Source organism: Phaseolus vulgaris, chromosome 9 (assembly GCF_000499845.2).
Source record: "Phaseolus vulgaris cultivar G19833 chromosome 9, P. vulgaris v2.0, whole genome shotgun sequence".
Taxonomy (NCBI): Eukaryota; Viridiplantae; Streptophyta; class Magnoliopsida; order Fabales; family Fabaceae; genus Phaseolus; species Phaseolus vulgaris.
The window spans coordinates 6,923,362-6,943,471 of NC_023751.2; the positions used below are offsets into that span (position 1 = coordinate 6,923,362).

At 30.5% G+C, this 20,110-nt stretch overlaps 2 protein-coding genes and 1 non-coding gene across 3 annotated transcripts; 2 read left to right on the forward strand and 1 right to left on the reverse strand.

The window, feature by feature from the left end:
• Nucleotides 1–1,211: 1,211 nt before the first annotated feature.
• Nucleotides 1,212–3,206, forward strand: LOC137822584 (uncharacterized). The gene has a single exon (XM_068627494.1). It carries the CDS (start codon nucleotides 1,784–1,786, stop codon nucleotides 2,840–2,842), a length of 1,059 nt encoding a protein of 352 aa, XP_068483595.1. The 5' UTR covers nucleotides 1,212–1,783; the 3' UTR covers nucleotides 2,843–3,206.
• Nucleotides 3,207–12,285: 9,079 nt separating this feature from the next.
• LOC137821367 (uncharacterized methyltransferase At1g78140, chloroplastic) lies at nucleotides 12,286–16,287 on the reverse strand. Its single transcript, XM_068625922.1, has 8 exons — nucleotides 15,969–16,287; nucleotides 15,758–15,861; nucleotides 15,520–15,660; nucleotides 15,126–15,210; nucleotides 13,879–14,072; nucleotides 13,628–13,739; nucleotides 13,139–13,246; nucleotides 12,286–12,591 (listed from the first exon to the last, which is right to left on the reverse strand). Exons 1-8 carry the CDS (start codon nucleotides 16,212–16,214, stop codon nucleotides 12,451–12,453), a joined length of 1,131 nt encoding a protein of 376 aa, XP_068482023.1. The 5' UTR covers nucleotides 16,215–16,287; the 3' UTR covers nucleotides 12,286–12,450.
• TRNAK-CUU (transfer RNA lysine (anticodon CUU)) lies at nucleotides 16,225–16,297 on the forward strand. Its single transcript has one exon. It is a non-coding gene; the product is annotated as a tRNA-Lys (tRNA).
• Nucleotides 16,298–20,110: the final 3,813 nt, after the last annotated feature.

Here is a 20,110-nt window from a genome sequence, read left to right on the forward strand (position 1 = left end):
GGTCTTGGGTAGGTTGAGCAGGTCTCGATCAATCACTTGGGTCTTGGATCTTGGGCAGGGAGATCAGGGTTCGGCCTCGCCCATACCAGTACACTACAAGAATGTAAAATTCATAAAGATTAACGAGTATGTACATTGCCAAACTTGTTTTTGAAATTAAGAAGAATATATAAACAGTATTAATTTATTTAAAGTTATACCATAAATAAATTTAGAAAATCTTTGAGAGAAAAGTATTTAGCTGAAACCATTTTTTGGGTTCTACAAAAGGTATTAATTGCTACGTGCTGAAAATGAAGCATAATTTGAAAAGGCAAAGCAGGTGATACTCTTGGTTTTTTGAGCTTACCCCTACAGAGCTTGCTATCTAATGGCTTACGCTACTTTTGGTTCAACTTTCTCTTTCACCACTTTTTGTTCCTTCTCTATTCCTATAAAAGAAACCAATTATTTATTTATATTTCCCTTTTTTTGGTAATGTTTCTTCCTCTTATATATGCCATTTATTATTATTTTTTTCTGTGTATCTTTCTTAAGTGATTGATGCTCCTCAATTAAAGTGATCTTAAATTACATGTTTTCTTCTTTTCATGAATAGAGATAGTTTTGCATTCTTTTGGGTTTATAGATAATCAGAGACGGTAATAAAATAAGAGAGAAATAAATACACAAAATAATTAAAATTGGAACAAAAAAATAAAATTGATATTTTGTTGGTTCTGATTGAAATTTGCACTATTGTTCAGTTGCAGTTGCTACATGCTCCTAAAAGTTTGAATTGCTGAATCTTTTTTTTTTTTTACTTTTATAATAACTGATAAAAGTACGCAACAATTTCTAATTAGATGGTTAAGAGTGTATAAAAAAACTATATTTCATACAAAATGTTAAGAATACATTTTTTAATGTACTTTTTATAATACATTATTAACTGCTCACTAGACATGATTAAAAATACACAACTATGTTTTACTCCTTATTAAATATATCTCATGGTAATTTTAATATCTTTTAAGACATTTTAAGTGATAAAAAAGTGTCTTACATTATTCAAAAATTCGGGTGAACAATAATATGAATATTTTCTTTCTTTAATCAATCAAAATGTTTTTTTGAATATAATATTGAAGAATTAGACACGGATAATATTTCAAATTTGATTATGAGTATAATCTTAGTTGAAGTAAGAAGATTATTTGAAGAGATTTAGTATATGACTTTTTTTTTATTGAATACTTGGAAGTAATGAGAGGATTAATAAGAGGTATCTTGTTAAGTAAAAGTGTGTGTAGTTGCATACATTTCACACCACATGTCGACATTCCTTTGGCTTTTTTACACCTCTCTTTCTCTCACTGTCCCTCTCACATTCACATCGACTTTGACCTGTTGCCAGCCACCGGCATCTCTTTTATCTCTACTCCAATGGCGACCCCACCCCTTCACTCTCTTCATCCATCATCTTCATCTTCTAAAACCCTCTTTTTCTCACCACAATAAGCTTAAATAACCTTTCCTCTCCTTTCATTTCCTTCTTTTCCTTCCCTCAAACCCTAATCCACTCCTCCTCGTAATTTACGCCTTCCTTTCCCACCCCTAATATTATGCATCATTATTAAGATCTATATGCATACTTTCCTTTTTCCTTTTTCCAGAAGCCCGCTTTCCCAATTGGATTTCGTGAAAACTTTATCTCCATACACGTAATTTAGTGTTCAAGTTCCACTCTTCTTATACTATTTCAAACCATTTCTTCTTTAGTGTTTCTTTTTTTGTTCAAGCAATGGATTCTGGTAACAGTGGAAGCATCTCTTCTAGCGATGAAGAATACGATTCATCACACGCTGATCCATCCTTCCTCAATCATTTCGGTTCCATCTCCCACCCCCAACCATCCCTTGTTCCTTCTCACCCCTCAATGTTTGATCTCTCCTCAAGCTACCTCCATGCTCTCTCACAATCCAACCCAAACCAAAACCCCCACAATTCCTTGTTAAACATGAATTCCCATGCCCAAAGATCTGAGCCCAATTGCACTCTCCCTGAAAGCCTGCCATCTTCTTCATCAGCTACACCAACAATAAACCAATGCTTGTCGGGTCCTCAACCCCTTGGCCACGACAACATTAGTGCAAGACAACTCTCGTCACCACCAAAAACCAGCAACCTCGTACGCAACTCCAAGAAACGAAGCAGAGCTTCAAGGCGTGCACCCACCACCGTTCTCACCACCGACACCACCAATTTCAGATCCATGGTTCAAGAGTTCACTGGAATCCCTGCACCTCCTTTTTCACCTTCCTTCTCCCGCCGCCTCCCTCTTCGCTCAAACTCTTTGCTTTCAACTTCTTTAAGGTCCTCGTTACACAACAACACCACCATCAATCTTTCTCCTGATAATAACCCCATTAACTACCAACTACTTCCTGATCTATCTTTACCCTATCAGACCCCAGAGAATATCATGCAACACCACCCTATTCCCACATTCCACCCCTCTTATTCTCTTCAACCTCTTGTCCCTGCAGGGTTTGGTGCAAAGTCTTTATTCATGCCCGCACTTGATGCGCATGATCTGGTGGTTGCACAGGGTCATGAACACGTGGTATCTGAGGGCATGCTTCTGAGGGGTGTCGGTGACGGTGATTGTAGAGATGGTGGCAACGTTGGAGGGGGGAGAAGAGACTCGTTTAGGTGCTTGGATGGGAACAACTATGGTGGCTGCAAGCTCAACATCTCGGTTTCTGCGTCGAGCAGCATGAACCACGAGAAGAACTTGGATAATGGTAATTCCCCTAGGGAAGGTGCCGTGGAAGCGTGGATTTGTTCTTCTCATCAATAGGATCCCGCGTGTGAGAGAGTAAACAGTATACTCAACAGGTGAATCATTGCAGCGTGGAATTTCATACACTGCAATGAATTAAGAGTGTCATGATGATGATGTTGATCCTAGTGGTGTAGTGTTGGTGGTTAGCATTTGCAGCTATCATTTTTTCTTTTGTTTTGTTTTTTGCTTTAATTTTTTTTATATTGTTGAAAGTATAGGTAGATAGGGTGAGATTAATTTAATTACATAGTATAAGGAGTATACTATATATACATATACTCCTGTTATTTGTATGTACTTTGATGCTCGTGTTATCTTTTCTTTAGTGTTGGGATCTAAAACTAATATTATTAATGGAATATTAGTTTCCCCAACCACATGATCGTACGCATGATTAGATCCCGTTATTTAATAATATCTCTATACTAAAAGTATATATAATGATAATCTTATTATGAATAATAATGATAATGGTGATGATAATTTATCATCTTCATTAGGGTTGCAGAGAGACTGTAACTAAAATACTACTGATGATGAGGAAAAAATGTATAGCTCAGTAATGAAATTATTTGTGCTTTCCCTTAGTAACTATGACAGTAAATGCCAATAAAAAAAACTATGACAGTACTGTGAGATATACCATAAAAGATATAGTCATGCATTTCTTTTTTAACAAGTTGATTTTACCATAAAAGTTAGAAAAAAAAACCTAGTACAGGGTGTGCTAAAGTCCAACGTATAATGTCTCATAATTTTATAACATACGTGTGATATAGAGTGCAGTTGTTGTTATATATGGTCATCAGTCATTAGAAATGACTAAAATTTGTTTAAATTTCAAAATTAAGTTAGTTCAAATGGAGACAATTTTATACTGTAAGGATTAACTACTTTGTAAGTTGATGTGGTAGTCTCTAAAGTATTGTATTTAACCTAAGATCAAATCTGAAACCGAATATATTCTGATACGAGACTAAAAATAAATTGGATTTAATTAAACTTTTAGAAGGCTAATTTAAAGAAAAGGTTCTTTATAATGATTGTTAATTAGCTTCGTTTTTAGTCATCTTGGCATTATTCAATAAAAAAAAGTTAATTGCATTTGCATGCGAGAGAACATAAGGTGTTAACTATATTACATGAATATTTTAAAATTTAAACAAATTAAAATAAAAATTTTCAGAAGATAATAGAAATAGAAGATTCATTATTATCATTGCCAATTTAAATAGATTAAAGTATAACAACGTTAAGAAATAAATCATGAAAAAAATTAAATCAAGACTGATCATTTTTATAAAAAGGGTATATCAAAATTCAAAACATTAAAACTAAATTCAAACTAGGATTATTTATGGCTATAAGATTCTTCAATTTTAATTTATTTAGAACCAAGGACAAAAAGTATTAAGATTAAAAAATAAAAGAAAATAAAATTTAAATTTAAAAAGTAGTATTGTAAAGAAATAAATAGCTATACACTGGAAAAATAGAATTAAATATTTTAAAAGTAAAAGACCTTAAATTATTTTTACAAATCCCAAGCATCTTTTGTTAGAGGCAATATGTTGAAATTGAATAAAATAATTATGTATCATGGAATTCTTTCATCAAAATTGAACGGTTGCATATTCAAGACTCCAAAAATTCTAAGTCTGAGATTACTAAGCCAAATCCGTTCACATATTTATTAGTACAAAAGAGATTACATGAATCAAGACAACGAAAACAAAAATATTTTTTATTACAAAAATAATAACTCAAAGGGATATGGAGATTATAAAATCTTGGACGATTGATTATACCGGTGGAACCCTTTTCTACTTATTGCTTTGGAAAACATAAAAAAAAAATTAAGAAGCCTACGTTGTTTGTAAACAAAGAAATGGTTGTTGGATTGAGTTTTGCCATGAACTACGAAGCAGCTATGATAATGGTATTTAGAAATGAAAGTAAAAAATATTTTAACGTACTATAAAATAATATGGCTTCCATATTTATTTATAATTTATAAGTTGTTATATTTTAATAAAAGTGTGTTTGCATGTTAGCATTTATTAACGGTAATAAGGACTCTCTTTGTGATTGTGGTCCAAATGCCTACACTTTTTTAATTTGGCAACAGATACTTTCTTGGTTTATGTAGGGAAGCCAGAGGAAAACGAAATCAATCTTTATCTTCTTTTTCTTCTTGAACATACACACGTTATATTGAAACAAAACTAATATATGAGTATAATTCAATTCACTAAGTGGATTAAATTAGAAAAATTGTTCTATTTACTCTCTAGTTGTGATTTGTTAAGACTAAAATATCTATCACCTACCTCATCGAATTTCTTAATCGCATAAGACTAAAATAAAATTTGCTTTCTAAATAAGATTCATGGAGCTTATTATGCTAAATTCTTAGTTTTTTTTTATCAGCAAAAAATAATAAATAATATATGTATTCTGGGAATACCTCAACTCTTATACAAGCAAGTCAACCTAAGACTTCAAACTCTCCAACACATAAGACAGAGTTTAAAATCAAAACAACCACCCAAGTCTTCCACTACCCCCACCTAATACTTTTTGATAGATTTCATGTAAACCAGCGGCTCAAGACACCAGTCAAAGTAAGAAAAACTAGCTAGACGAATTTTGGAGGAAACTCACGACCATACCTTCAATTTCACTATTGTGAAGATTTCAATGTGGTCTACCTCCCATTCCTAAAATCTTCTGATTTCTATGTCTCCACAATTCGGTTTTTTGACCATGATGGGGTTATTTTTTTTTGTTTTTACCAAAATGGGGTCTGTTTTAAAAAAATTACAAATTTAGGCAAGTCGTGCCTAATTGGGACGACTTCATATGCAGAAGTCGTCCCAATTAGGCACGATTTCTGCCATGTCATACTAAAGTCGTGCCAACTTGGTACGACTTCTGCCCTGTCATACTGAAGTCGTGCCAAGTTGGCACGACTTCTGCCCTGTCATACTGAAGTCGTGCCAAGTTGGCACGACTTCTGCCTTGTCATACTGAAGTCGTGCCAACTTGGCACGACTTCTGCCACGTCATAATTTTTTTATTTTATTGTTTATATATTGGGTAGTAAGTTATGTAATGTTAAAAATTAATTTATTCTCATCATTACGTGTTCTGTAAAATCATTACTTCTCAAACTATTTATTTTGCAAATTCACAACAATAATTCTCTATTTATTTTCCAAATATAATAATTTTTCATTTATCTATTTATTTCCAAATTCAATAACAATTTTCTTCATTTTTTAATTAATCAAATAATCAAGTTATTGTATTACATTACTGTCAAACATGATACATACACAATTATCCAATTTTTTGTTCCTTAAAACTAACACTCTTAAAAAATTATGTATCAAATTAATTTTTAACATTACATAACTTACTATCCAATATATAAACAATAAAATTTTAAAAAAAAATATGACGTGGCAGAAGTCGTGCCAACTTGGCACGACTTCTGTATGACAAGGCAACCTCACCTTCTCATAAGATTTAGACCACACCTGCCAAGTTACTCTATGTACAAAAAAGATATGACGTTGTTTCCTCTACCTCCCCATGTAGACTACACATATTGCTTCCCGAACTTATCCCCTTTCTCTCTAGATTCTCTTTAGATGCAATCTTATCTTCCATGACCCTCCATGCTGCGAAATGAGATAATGGTAGTGCTTTTATCCTCCAAAAACATTCATATGTAGCTACCTCATCCCCCTGAACTTCCTCTTTAAGTATTATGTAAACAGATTTAACCGTCTTGACAAAAAACATATTTATAGCATATTTTGCACCTAATATCATTTAATTTTACGAGTTAAATTCAAGTTCAAGTATAAAAGTAATAACATCACAACCACTTGTCAAATTCAATTCAATTAGCCCTAATTATTATATTAACATTCAAAATCAACTATGTTGAGTTCTTGAAATAGATATTTAAGAATATTTAGCATGAATGTGTTATCAATTAACCCATATATAAGATTAGAACACCACCTCTAACTTATAAATTCAAAGTAATGAATTTGTGAGTCTTCTTCATTAGAATCTAAATTTGATAGCAAAAGCTTTGGTAGCTAATTAGATACTAATTTAGAAACTAATTTAGAAATAAATAAAAAATAGTCTCTAAAATAGTCTCTAATTTAGTTAATATAGCAACTAATTATTTTTTGTTTCTAAGATTAGTTTCTATTTAATGATTTTCTTATATTGATAATGTTATTTTATATGATAAAAGACTAAATAAATGTTATTTGTTGATTTAAAAAATATCAATTTTTCATTAAAAGTGGTATTAATTTAATTTTCATGATTAAAAACTGAATTAGTATTAGTATTAAAAGTCTTTATAAGTTATGCCACTTTATGTGTAGGGAGGGAAAACTAACGATATTTTTTTTAAATCACTAAATTAATGTAATTTACTTATATGGTATTAATGAATGTTTTAAAGTGGTAAGATAAAAAATTAATATTTTTTTTTATTAATAACTATGGATAGAATGTATTAATAATAATTTTTTTTTTTTACTTTTAACTACTATTTTAAAAGAATTTTTCAACAATTTTCAGATAATTTTTCAAGATGGTATGTAACTATATTGTTCATCTTATATGTTTTTAATGTATCTTTCGAAGTAATTAATTTATTTGTAGAGATTAACATATTTTTAATGTATATGTAAAACGTATTAGAATTATAAATTAATTGTAAATATTTGTGCAATTTATGAGTTTTAATTGATAAATTTAAGCAATAATAAAGTATATATTAAAAATTTCATTTTATGTTAATTCTTTCTTAAACGTTTTTCCTAAGTATTACCAACCATTTTCGTGGCTCCTTATTACCTGCTAACTCTATTATGAATTGATAATGCAATACGAATAGATAGATGTTGGACCACGTAACTACAAGTTAAAAGGAGGGTTAAGTGCAAGTCGTTCACATTGGCGGTTCAGTAATTTATTACATTTTTTAAAGAGTTGTAGCAAAATCATATATAATTTTTAAAAATATGTTTTTAGATTACATAAAATTAATGAATTTTGATTTTGGTTCCTATAAAAGAATTTCATTATAAAATTTGTTAATTTTTTCTTTAGTCTTTTTATAAAATATTTGTATTTCATTGTCATTCCTCTAGAAATTTAAATCACTCCATTTGGTCTCTAATATTGATTAACATTAATTTACAAATATTGTAACAACTTGTTTTTAGGAGTATTAGACTATAAAATTAAAGTTAATGAAAAATGATAATTATGTTTTAAATAAAAAAAAATTATATATAAAAACCAAAACAATTTTATTCTTCATTTATTTAAAATTATTATCTCTCTATAATTAAATTTTTTAACTTTGATTCACGTTATCTTTAAGTTTTCTTAAAGGTGATTTGATATCACTACAAGAAAATCATAAAATAGAAACCAATTTTTAGATACCAAAATAATTAGTTGTAATAGTAACTAAATTAGAGGTCATTTTAGAAAATAAAAAAAATTGGTTTCTAAATTAGTTTATATTATTGTTAAATAGTTTCTAAATTGAATTTTTCTTGTAGTGAGTGGAAGATGCTAGTCATCCTTGCAAAATTGTGTAATTCAATGGCTTGGACATTATTCTTATCACTACAAAACAATCATGAAATAGAAATCAATTTTTAGAGACCAAAATAATTAGTTACAATAGTAACTAAATTAGAGGCCATTTTAAAAACTAAAAAAAAATGGTTTCTAAATTAGTTTTTATTATTGTTAAATAGTTTCTAAATTGATTTCTAATTAACAATAATAGAAACTAATTTAGAAACCAACTTTTTATTTAGTTTCTAAAATGGTTTCTAATTTAGTTACTATTGCAACTAATTATTTTGGTTTCTAAAAATTGGTTTCTATTTCATGATTTTCTTGTAGTGTATGGATGAGTTAAGTGAAAGTTGTGCCTTAAAGAAGATTTTTAAGGAGTTTAAACATTTGAATAGTCTTAATATGATTGAATATTGTATACATATATGTTGTAGTTTTTGTTTTTTTTACTATGAAATATATATGTATTGTGTAAAGTTGGGCAGTTAAGTATATCTGAAATAAGACTTCTTAGCAGTTGGTCATTTATGTAGTTATTAATGGAGCAGAGTTTTGAAGGAACTTTTCTAAAGATGTTGGTTATGGGACACAAGAATATTAGTTATCTTGGGTCATGTAGGTTTAGTTTGTGGTCCTCTTTGTTAAACCTTCTTTTTGTAATATGATTTCATATTTATTTATTTAGTATTTGCTAATAAAAAAACAAGAAAATGAAAAAGAATATAGACTTTTGTTTTTGAAAGATGTGGAAGAAATATAGAGAAAAAAATGGTAGTTTAAAGAATGGAACGCGTTTCCATTATTTTCGCAAAGGAAGGAAACACATTTTTTTCTCTTTTAAATTTCTATTGACACTTTCTGCTTGAAGTTTACATCCTTATTTTTTTTTATTATAATATAAGAAGCTATATATATCAAAGTCCAATCTTAAACATCTAACCCCTTTTAAACCCATTTATGTATACTTATACCAAATAATACAAATACTATATATTATAATAAAAAAATTATATTATTATTATAATTAGGAGAAACATATATACAGTAATGTTTGTGTGTTCACATGTTATTTTATTTTAATAAATTAAAATTTAATATTTACGTTCATTTTAATTTATTTTTTTGTTTCAACAAAAATACGTATCATTATTTTTATATTTGACGAGTGAATTATAATTTGAATGAAAATAATATTAATATAGATTACAAATTTTTATGAAAATATGAAGAGCAAATTGTGAATAACAACGTTTAGTTATTTTAGTTAATGGATGGTTTATCTTTATTTTTTATTATTACTCGAATATGCAATAGAATGATAGTTTTGAGTTTCTAAATATTACGATTTTAAAATATAATTAAAATAAAGACATAAAATATATATTATTATTATTATTATTGATAATAACATAAGAAGATAACACACTGAGAGGACATGGTGAAATGGTGAAATGTGAGTGTAGCCATTTTAGAATGATTATGGCACATGCGAAGGTAGAGGAATGGAGAAAATTCTGTTCTATAGCAATGGTGATGACGTGCCATGAAAGAATAAGCAACTATAATCACTTTTGGACAAAACATATGTAAATGGTTCCACACTCTCATAACAAAATAATCTAACAGCTCCAGCATTAATAATTAGGAAAATTTTTGTTTCATGTTATTTTTTATATTTCCGAGATGAAAATGAGAATATGCACTCATGATTCTTAAAAGGTCATAAAAAAAATTATTTCTAAGTATGTTTATTCATAACAAAATTACATCTCGTATAAAATTTATTCATATACACAAGGTTGGGTAAATTATACTCTCATGAGAGGTTTTTTTTAACTTCCATTATTATGCTTATCATTTCTTTAATTTTTATTTTAATTAATTTAAAATTTGAAAAGTAGTCTTAAAAATACAAAAAATTAACAAAACGTACTTTTTTTTCTATCTAGAAATAATTTTCCGATCATACTCCTCCTGTGAATTACATTCTTGAGAATATAAAATCTTAATTTTAAACAAAACACTTCCTATGGTTATGTTGATATTATGTTTAAAAATAACTCAATCCTACAAAAACTAGTTTCTGAGTTAAAAGATGTACACTGGCTATATAATGTACTTTAATTATATGTTTTCCAACTATATATCAAATTCAATGCAAATAAGTGGTTAATTTTAAAAATTTCACAATTTCATTATTTTGCATGCCGATATTTTCAGTTATACATGTGCAAAGCTTCGAGGCTCCAATAATTTAACAAATTTTGTTATAGGCACGTGTTACCAGTCAGTCATCTACTCTTATTTTAGTTTTCAAAGATGTTAATTGTATAATAGATTTTATAACAAATTTTACAAAAATGTAAAATAAAAAAAGAAGAGAAGTGCATGATGTGATGGGAAAAATTGTAGAGATTATTTACGAATAATACATTTTTTTTTAAGTATATTTCAGGTTGTAAGTTGAAAATGTTAAAATGGGTTAGGAATTGGACAATTTGGAAGATATTTTGGATATGAGTTTATTTATTTTTGAATTGTATAATCTGAAATACATATGACATTATGCAGATTCTTCTTGAACCCCTACGTTTTTCTTTCTACACTCCTACATTTTTCTTCCTGCACCCCTACAATGTTATGCAAAGATAAACTTATCCCTAATATTTTTTAAAAATCCTAAAATGCACACAACACTCACACTCTACACTTTCTTCTTCCTTTGTACATAGACAGACTACATTGCTCTCTCAACGGCAACACTACTCCATTTCTTGGCACATAAAGGCATTTCTCTAGGTGGTGTCTCCAACAACTTGGTGGTGGTTCGGTGGTTTCTCTTGGTGGTTCTCTGTTCAGAGAAGAAGGTAAGTAATTTTTTTTTGGTTTACGAATTTATAGTTCCTTCTTATTGCGGATTTTTATTTCCACAGTACATATATTGTGATTCTAGACAATGCAGTCCGCTAGGTTTATTGAATAGGAAATCCGCATTTTGTTTTTTGTCTTCCAGAATATTGAATCCGCAAAACTCCCAGATTGGTGCATTTGTAGATTTTCCAGATCGGTAAGTCCGGTAATCTTCCAGATTTGCATATCAGTAGTTTGTTTCCAGATTTCAGAATCCATAATTCAAAAACACATTCCAGATTACAAATCCATAATTCAAAAAATACAGGTGCCCTTTATTAAATAAAAGGTTAAGGTTAGTTTCGGAATTTTAAAAATTGTGGGAATGCAGGAAAAAAACGTAGGAGTGGAGGAAGAAACTCCCATTACATTAAGGCATTACATTAAGGGATGTTTTAGATTGTATAATCTGGTATACACGAATTTTTTTTTTTAAAAAAAAGAACAGAAACAAACTCTATACACACCGCAAAATTTATCTCAACCACCAACGTTCATTACTGCCAACCACCAACCTCCAACCACTAAACCACCACCCACCACCATCACCACCCACCACCAGAAGCAATCACAATCAACCACCACAAGCATCCAACACCGCTTGAAAATGTCACACCCTCTCCACTAATATAAAATACTCTTAACATATATTTAGAAGGTTTGGGTTGGAATTTAAAAAAAAAATATGGAGGTGTGGGAGAATTTGCCTAGGATAATTACACAAATGTCAGCAGTATCAGTAAAACATTGGGCATTTTGCTCCCATGTGGTTTGAAGCTGTGGATCAACTATCCCTAGCAACAATTCTTTTGCTTGCGGATAAAAAACAAACAATTCTTTTGCTGGATTTACCAGATAATCCATCTGCTGTAATATGGTTTGATTATTGTGAGGTTCTTCATATCTTGGTTTGATTATTGTGAAGCCTAATTTATATTACCAAGTCAAACCACAAATTTAATCAGATCAACATACACCATTTTGTCTGCTTACAATTGAAAATTTTGATTATGGAAAGAAATACACAGGCTTCAGCAAAATGTGTTCAGGGCAGCAGAGAGCATGGGGAAACTCAAACCTTAACTGGGCTTTCTAGCAGATATCATAACAAAAAGCCCATTTCTAATGCATTTAAACCCAACCAGCCCACACGCCCTGCAGAGATCTTCAAGTTCACGTTCAGAGAGAAAGATGTAGCTCCCAGATGCTTGCCTTATATTCTAAAAAACGTGAAACAAATATTCCACTGCTCAAAACTTTTAGAAATAAAAATAAATGATAAAATTTTATAGAATAAACATTCATTTTAGTGTCTGAAAGATTGAGTTGACAATACTTTAACCCTGTCATGGAATCTGAAATTAAAATCACTCTTTCTTCCACGCAGAAGCGTAGTACTGAGACTAGATTGATATCTTTTCATATCATTAAGGAACTAAATTAATACAGACTTCCTATAATTGAGAAACTGAATTGAAGCTGGCAAATTAAGAACAAAAGCAACAAAAACAACTAAGCAAAGTAAATCTGGTTACTCTTACTGAGTTTATCAATTCAGTTGGAGCACGCCAACAATTGCACACAAAAATTCCAAGCTAAAATATTTTAGAGAACTTATCATCATACAACAGATTTATTTTACAGCAAAGAGAAGAAAGAGAAGTGTGGAATAAAATGGTTGATGTAAGGGAGGCAGAGATAAAAAGTAATACTGTAGTAAGTGTCGAGAAAAAATGTTGTATAAAAAACATTATTCAAAATTAATACCTGCCGTAATGTACTTCGAAATGGGATAACAGACAAAGGACCATCAAGTATGTAGGTGGTTGCGACAAATACACCACCAGGTCGTAAAACACGACTTATTTCAGCCACCTGTTTAAAAGATCACACAAAAAGAAAGTGAAGTCGCAGAGTGATGCAAGGCATGGACATCTGACTAAACTAGGAATACTACTAAGTGATAACTCAGCTGAAGTAATTTATCCATAATATAAAGGTATCCCTTGCAGAAAATGCTTATATTTAAAATCAGCTAGCATGATTAAAATTTTGAAATATGTTCTTCTCGTTGTTGACACGGCACTGCATACACATTAAGGGATTCCATTTTCTACTTCAGATTAATATAAAAACGTTGTAAACAACTCAAATACCATGGCTAAATAATTTCCCAGAAACCACTGTCACAGGTATTTTAAACAAATGAAACATTTTTCTGCAAAATCCAAACATGGAGAATAATTATTCACTTACAGCTGCCAATGGTGAAGGCCAACAGTGGAGAGCTGCGCCAGCATGCACAGCATCAACGGAATTAGAAACAAAGGGAAGCCTAGATATGTCTGCTCTAACCAAGATGAAGTTCCTAAAAAGAGAAATATTAACTAAATATAATTGTAATATGAATAAAAGAAAAAGAAGGCTTAAATCGATCCCTTAGAGCTATGAAATCAAAATTTAGATAAAAAAAATTTCTAATTAATTTAGAAATATAAACTTTTTACCCTTTTGGAAAGTTCTCATCCTGCTGAATGAATTCGTAACATTGCTGTAACATGTTTTCTGAGTAGTCTAGAGCAACAACAAAAGAAAACAGTCCACTTTTTGCGAATAATCTTGAAAACAATCCACTTGCACAACTAGCATCAACTATATTTCCTCCCAATACTGGCTTTAGGAAACCCTTCATCAATTCAAACTGCAGACAAATTCAGTACAAAGCGTGGTTAAGTGTTAAAGCACATCAAAAGGAAACAACCATAACGAAGTCATACATTAACAAGATAATTCTTCTAATATAGAAGTAAATAAGACAATAGAAGACAGATTCATTAGTATTTCATAATTTCATCTTATATTTTGCAGCATCATATCCAAATTCATATTCTTTCCACCAATAACCCAAAGGTAAATAAAACAAATTGATTGATATATCTCTCTGGACATCCACGAGCTAAGAGTGGGCACATTGGCTAATATGGATAGCTTTTGACACTCAGATTGCGTACTCACCTCCGTGAGGAAGCGAGATGCATTTTGACTGTTCTTAGTCTCCTCAGAAGATGGTGCCAAACTTTCATTGTGTACCTTGAACAAAACTCCCCAAAAGAAGATTTTGAACAGATGGCATTATAGATTGAACGGTTCAAGACTTTTGTAGAGTTTTGTACAAGTTACGCTGTGGAGGCTTTGCACCATCTAAGGAGATTAAAACCAATTATGATGTTAAGATTGATTTTCTCAAGAACACAATACCAAACATGACAGAAGGCATTATCTTCATTGTTGTCACCTCCAATAGGCCCAATGTCTTGCCTCAATATATTTTGCTTCTTCATTGAAGCAAGTAAACGATCAAAGCTTTAGAAGCTAAACAAACCTTATTTTTATCACAAAGAAGGATGTGTAGCTTCCATTGACAAATAATTAAGTTTTAATCTTGTGTATACTACTTACAAATGGAAGCATGTGTATGAATTATACAACAAAGTTTATTTTATATAAATTGATACATGATATGATATGCCTACAAAATAAATTCTAATAAATCTAATTCTAATCAAATTTCCTTACAATTACAAATATCCTAATTAAATAACAAAACAAATAATAAACATAAAAGAAGAATAAATTTTAAGAGATCATCTTAGATACTCTTAAGAAGATATCACCACATATTTTTCATATTTTCTAACAAAATAAAATTTAAAAAAAAAGGAATTGTTATTGGGAACAGGGACATTTGGTTAACCTCTTTCTCAGGACCTGGAAAACCACCCCACACAGAAAAGGTTTGACGCCAACCCCTCTCATAGAGAAATGATATCAATGGCACCCTGATTCAACAAACAATCAGTATGCATATAAGTGGCGAATCGACTCCACAGCATTTAGACAGCAAAACAACTATACAGTTAAGCAGCAGAGTGCCATTATTAACAAACTAATCTTCATATGCATGTGATATCTATGTTCAGCGGTAACAAAATTCGCTAATAAAACTGAAGAAAATAACATATCAAATGTAGGAACATGACTAAAAGGAAAACAAAACCATCCTCTAAGATCATCAAATACAACTAAAGATTGAGCAGGAACAATAAAAAAAAACTTCATATCAAGAAAAAGACAGAGAACTAAAATGCCTGAAAAGCTCTGTGGAAGCTGGCATCGTTTCGCCATAGCTCTTAGCTCCACCTGTAGCGGTGAGATCAATGTGCGTTTGGTTACCAACATATGTTTTCTGACAGGTGCCACATTGAAAACTAGATCCACTGATCGTATCTCTGCTTTAAAAAATTATCACAATGAATACAAAAGAGCAGAAGAGACCAAATTCTCACGTATAGCGGAAGGAAATAACCGATTATTAAATTGACTAACATGGACAAACCAGGACCACCATTCCATGCCAAGGAATCATAACAGACAGGACAGGCCAACGAGTTGCAGCTATTGCCCACTTCCTTTTCAACTACGACAGATTCCTAAACACAAAATTGCATTCCTCGGGCAAGTGTTTGACAAAAAGCGCCTAAAGAAAATTAAGATGTGCGTCAAAGGGAAATTCCATAGGAGGGAGAAGAAGTGTTACTGTTGAATTGGTTTCGGTGTTGATGACGGCAGTGGAAGAAGCTCGAAGTCGAATTGAAGGAGGAAATCGAAGCTTTGCAGCGAAATCAGAGGCTGAGAAGAGGCGGGTGGGGTGCTTGAAGGAAGAAAGTGTTGGAGAAAGAGTGCACATACCGGCAACTGCTACGCCCATGGGCATTAGGCAAGATTGGTAATCAGAGACGGGGAGGACGGTATAGATACTCAGTATTTTTGTAACATGCAACATTTCATGGAGTGCCCGTCTAGCTCAGTTGGTAGAGCGCAAGGCTCTTAACCTTGTGGTCGTGGGTTCGAGCCCCACGGTGGGCGATATGAAGAATTTTACTTTTTTTTATAATTTTTTTTTAATTTTGAGTAATCTAATTATTCTAACAAAATTCTAAAATTTTAAATTCTTTATAATCAAAATTCATATTAACTGATAAAATAAATATATTTTATTAAAAGTAGCACGTTTTCTATTTTGCTTATATTATATAAATATGTTAATTTATATATAAGTAAAAACAAGTATTCTCTACTTACAACTCCTAATTAAAAAATAAGAAACAAAAGCTCAACTAGTTGTATTTTTATGAATATATTGCCTTATTATATTAAACCCACCACAACTGAGTCTCTTCGCTGTACTGCAATTGAAATGAGTACAACTCATGCATGACAATTAAGCAATATTATTAAAAACAAAATTTGAAATATAGATTTGTGATACTCTATGAATTAAAGCATGGAGGACCACAAGCAACTAGTAATATCATGTTGCTCACCGACCCGCTATCTAACTCTTTTAATATTCAAGTTCGATAATTCAATTTCATTATGATATTCGCCTAAACTGGTGAAGAGCGCATTTTCTTCATAAATTTATTTCAAATTCAAACATTTGTGGTGTGTGCTGGATTTAAATACGTGAATTATACTTTCTCTTGTAGATTTAAATACGTTGAATCGAGTTGATAATACTAGTAAAAACTTCTATTTTTCAAGTCTGTAATAATGAATTAAACAGAGTGGCAATGCCTTAAAATAAAATAAAAAATTTACATCTCTTTTAAGGTGAAGTTATATAGATTTGTAATGTTTAACTTTTATTAACAATAGATAAATAAATATATTAAAGATATTTAAGGAATACTATGACCTTTATAATATATTTGTCTCTAAAGAAAATATTCGTATCCATGCGTGCCAACGTAACGTATAAGGAATCCTTTGATACATGTAAATTTGGTCTCGGCCTCTCATCTACAATGAGAGTTGATATTTTCTTTTCGTAATTGCTTATTGGAGATTGGAAATGTGAAGGTTTTTTAAAACTTGTTATACAACTAATAAAATTCACTTTTTTTTTGCATGTTTTGCATCTTACTCTTTCTCAAGACTCAATAATTTTAAAGCTGCCTTTGGGTATGATTTTGTAATGCTAATGGAAACTCTTTTGGGAAACTCAGGAAAGTTAGCTTCGATGGCATTTCTAAGACATAACAAATGTCTGTTTCGAAGTTCCTTTTGTCTTTTATCATGACCTACATCTTGTTTCGTCGTAAGATACTAATTTGTGAATCCGATAAGCATTGGAGCTATTTATTTACATAAAATGTTTCTATTTCTCATCCCAAGGCTTCTATCTAGTTCAAATGCTAACACTTTCTGTCGAATAGTTACGCTACAAATACTGCAAGGGGAATCTCGTGAAAATCATCTAACAAAATTATAATCTACAACAAACGGTGTTTTTTTTTAACAATAATACAACAAACGGTGATAATTAAATAATAAAATTCAAACCATACAGTTTATCAAAATATCTCTTGAGTTTATTACTTTTAAGATTCTCATAAATTATTATTTTTTATATTTTCGAATTAAAATATAATTATCAATTTTCTTTATTAAATGTAATCAATAACTTTATATATAAATATATAAATAAAATTGTTAATTTGTAATATGGCTCCATTTTAGTAAGAATACGTTGACAATACAATAGATCTTAAAACTTATCCAGATGTACATATAAGAAAATATTTATAAGTTTATTAACATAAGCTCATTTATCTTAAAAGAAATAATATTAGCAAATTTTAGCTATCTTAAAATACGCTTGCGAATACAACTTTCCTATCCCTAATTCTATTTTTTATTCTAATAATTCATAACTTATTTTTAATTACTAAATTAAAAGAAAATTGTATTGATAAGATCCATATGACCGACACTCTGATTCGGCATCTGGTCCAATATCAATCGACACAACCAAAACCGTTATAACTAAATAGCATTAACAAAACCTAAGTAATGTACTGAATTCTCACTAAAGCATCAAAATGTCTTTTGCCGGTACAATCTGAGTTTGGAGTTCACGGAAACAAGAAATAGAGCAACGAAAGGAGAGTGAGGATTGTTTCAAGATAAAGAAAGAAAGAGCCAACCGATCGAGATCGTTCTCTTAGTTCCAATCACATTAAAAAAAAATCAATAGAAAAACGGAGGATAAATTGTTGATTAAATTAACACGTCAACTCATAATAGTAATTTATAGTGTTAAGAAAAACGCTCATGCAGAGAGTTCATTCCTCAACAAGTTTTGTAGTTTCTCTCATCTTGAAATAAAAATAAAATAAAATGTAGCAAATATTACTTCCCCAATGGAATTATCAAAAGTAAAATCCAAAATATATACAAATATTGCTTACCAGCTAAGAAATTCAGAAATATTGCTTTGTCACAATAAAGTTTTAAAATTTTGCTGCCATTCTGAGCAAGCTTTTCTGGTGTCACTACCAGACCCTGATGCAGACTTGGAGGTGAGTTATTGAGTTAATTAGGATGAAAGTTCACCAGCTGGTAAACCTTTATTGCAGATAAATGGAAACAGTGCTAAGATGAAAATGATGCTAATTAATTGTCATAGTGTATATTATTTTAAACATGAACTGTACAGCTTGGACTGTTAATTTCGTACAGTACAAAACTATATATCCAATTATGTTTCTTGCTATCTAAAGATCATCACGATGGTAAGAGATAAATGACAATTGGTAGATGGTGGAGGGAAATCAAGAGTCATAAGAACCTAGTAGAAGACTGACCTTATGGCTTCTTTAAGGAATGGTTGGGTGTGCTTCAAGTTAGGTTAGCTCTAAAGTATGGAACATGATGTCATATTTTTTTCACACATGGTTTCTGGTCCATCTTTCATTCGCCCTAAAATGCAACTAATCTCCCCAACCTCAAACTCTATAATCATCAAAACCCTATGCTTTGAATATGTATCCCTCTCTTAAAAGATGAACTAAAATCTGATACCCTTATTCAAAGTTTCAAACATATTATGCCTTTTGTTTTGATGGAGGCCATAGGATTGAAGAAACCTCGACATAAGAAATTTGTTCATGATGGAATTAGCGTGAGAACTCAATTCCAACAGAAGCTATACTTCCCTGATTAGAAAACCTGAAAAGAAATCACGTTTATTTTGAACCATGGAAAACAACCATTGGATTTGGGGGTTATTAGTTGGAAATAACACAAAGTTCTGGCTATAGATGCAAGGTTGCTTGGATCCAGTAAGTTGTTCATTATTAATATTGATATATTTTTAAAAAATATTAGGGTACATGTTAAATATATTTCTAAAGAAGAGAAATTGTGTTTATTAAAAAAGTTTATTTTGAAAAAATGGGAAAAGTGACAACATCGCTTCTTAGGTATTCTCATTTACCAAAAATGTATATATTAGTGTTGCAATTACAAAATAATTTATCAATGTGTCATTGGAACTTAGGAACTGAGCCGTATATTTTTTAAGTGAATCTCAGTTTAATATTTTCTATTTTTTTAATTATTATTATAAGGTTAACATAATCATCATCGTTTTCTCTTAAAATAAAAGGAATAGTGATGATGAATAATTATTTTAGAAAGAATGTGATTTAGTGACCATCTCACAAATGTTTGATCATATAACTTATATGCCAATGTGGTTTGGGCCAATCTTGATATTCACACGAAATATTCATATTTATTGGATATTGATTGTTTAGATATTGATTATACTGGACTTTTTTTAAGCTGATATGTAAAAAGATAAGTTTATACATATCCACTTCCTCTTATACT

Coding starts and splice junctions, on each gene's coding strand:
- LOC137822584 (XM_068627494.1), top strand. CDS start 1,784: ATGGATTCTGGTAACAGTGGAAGCATCTCTTCTAGCGATGAAGAATAC.
- LOC137821367 (XM_068625922.1), bottom strand. CDS start 16,214: ATGTTGCATGTTACAAAAATACTGAGTATCTATACCGTCCTCCCCGTC. Junction 15,661..15,757: donor GGTGGTCCTGGTTTGTCCAT/GTTAGTCAATTT, acceptor TTTTTAAAGCAG/AGATACGATCAGTGGATCTA. Junction 14,073..15,125: donor TTCCAGGTCCTGAGAAAGAG/GTTAACCAAATG, acceptor ATTTGTCTGCAG/TTTGAATTGATGAAGGGTTT.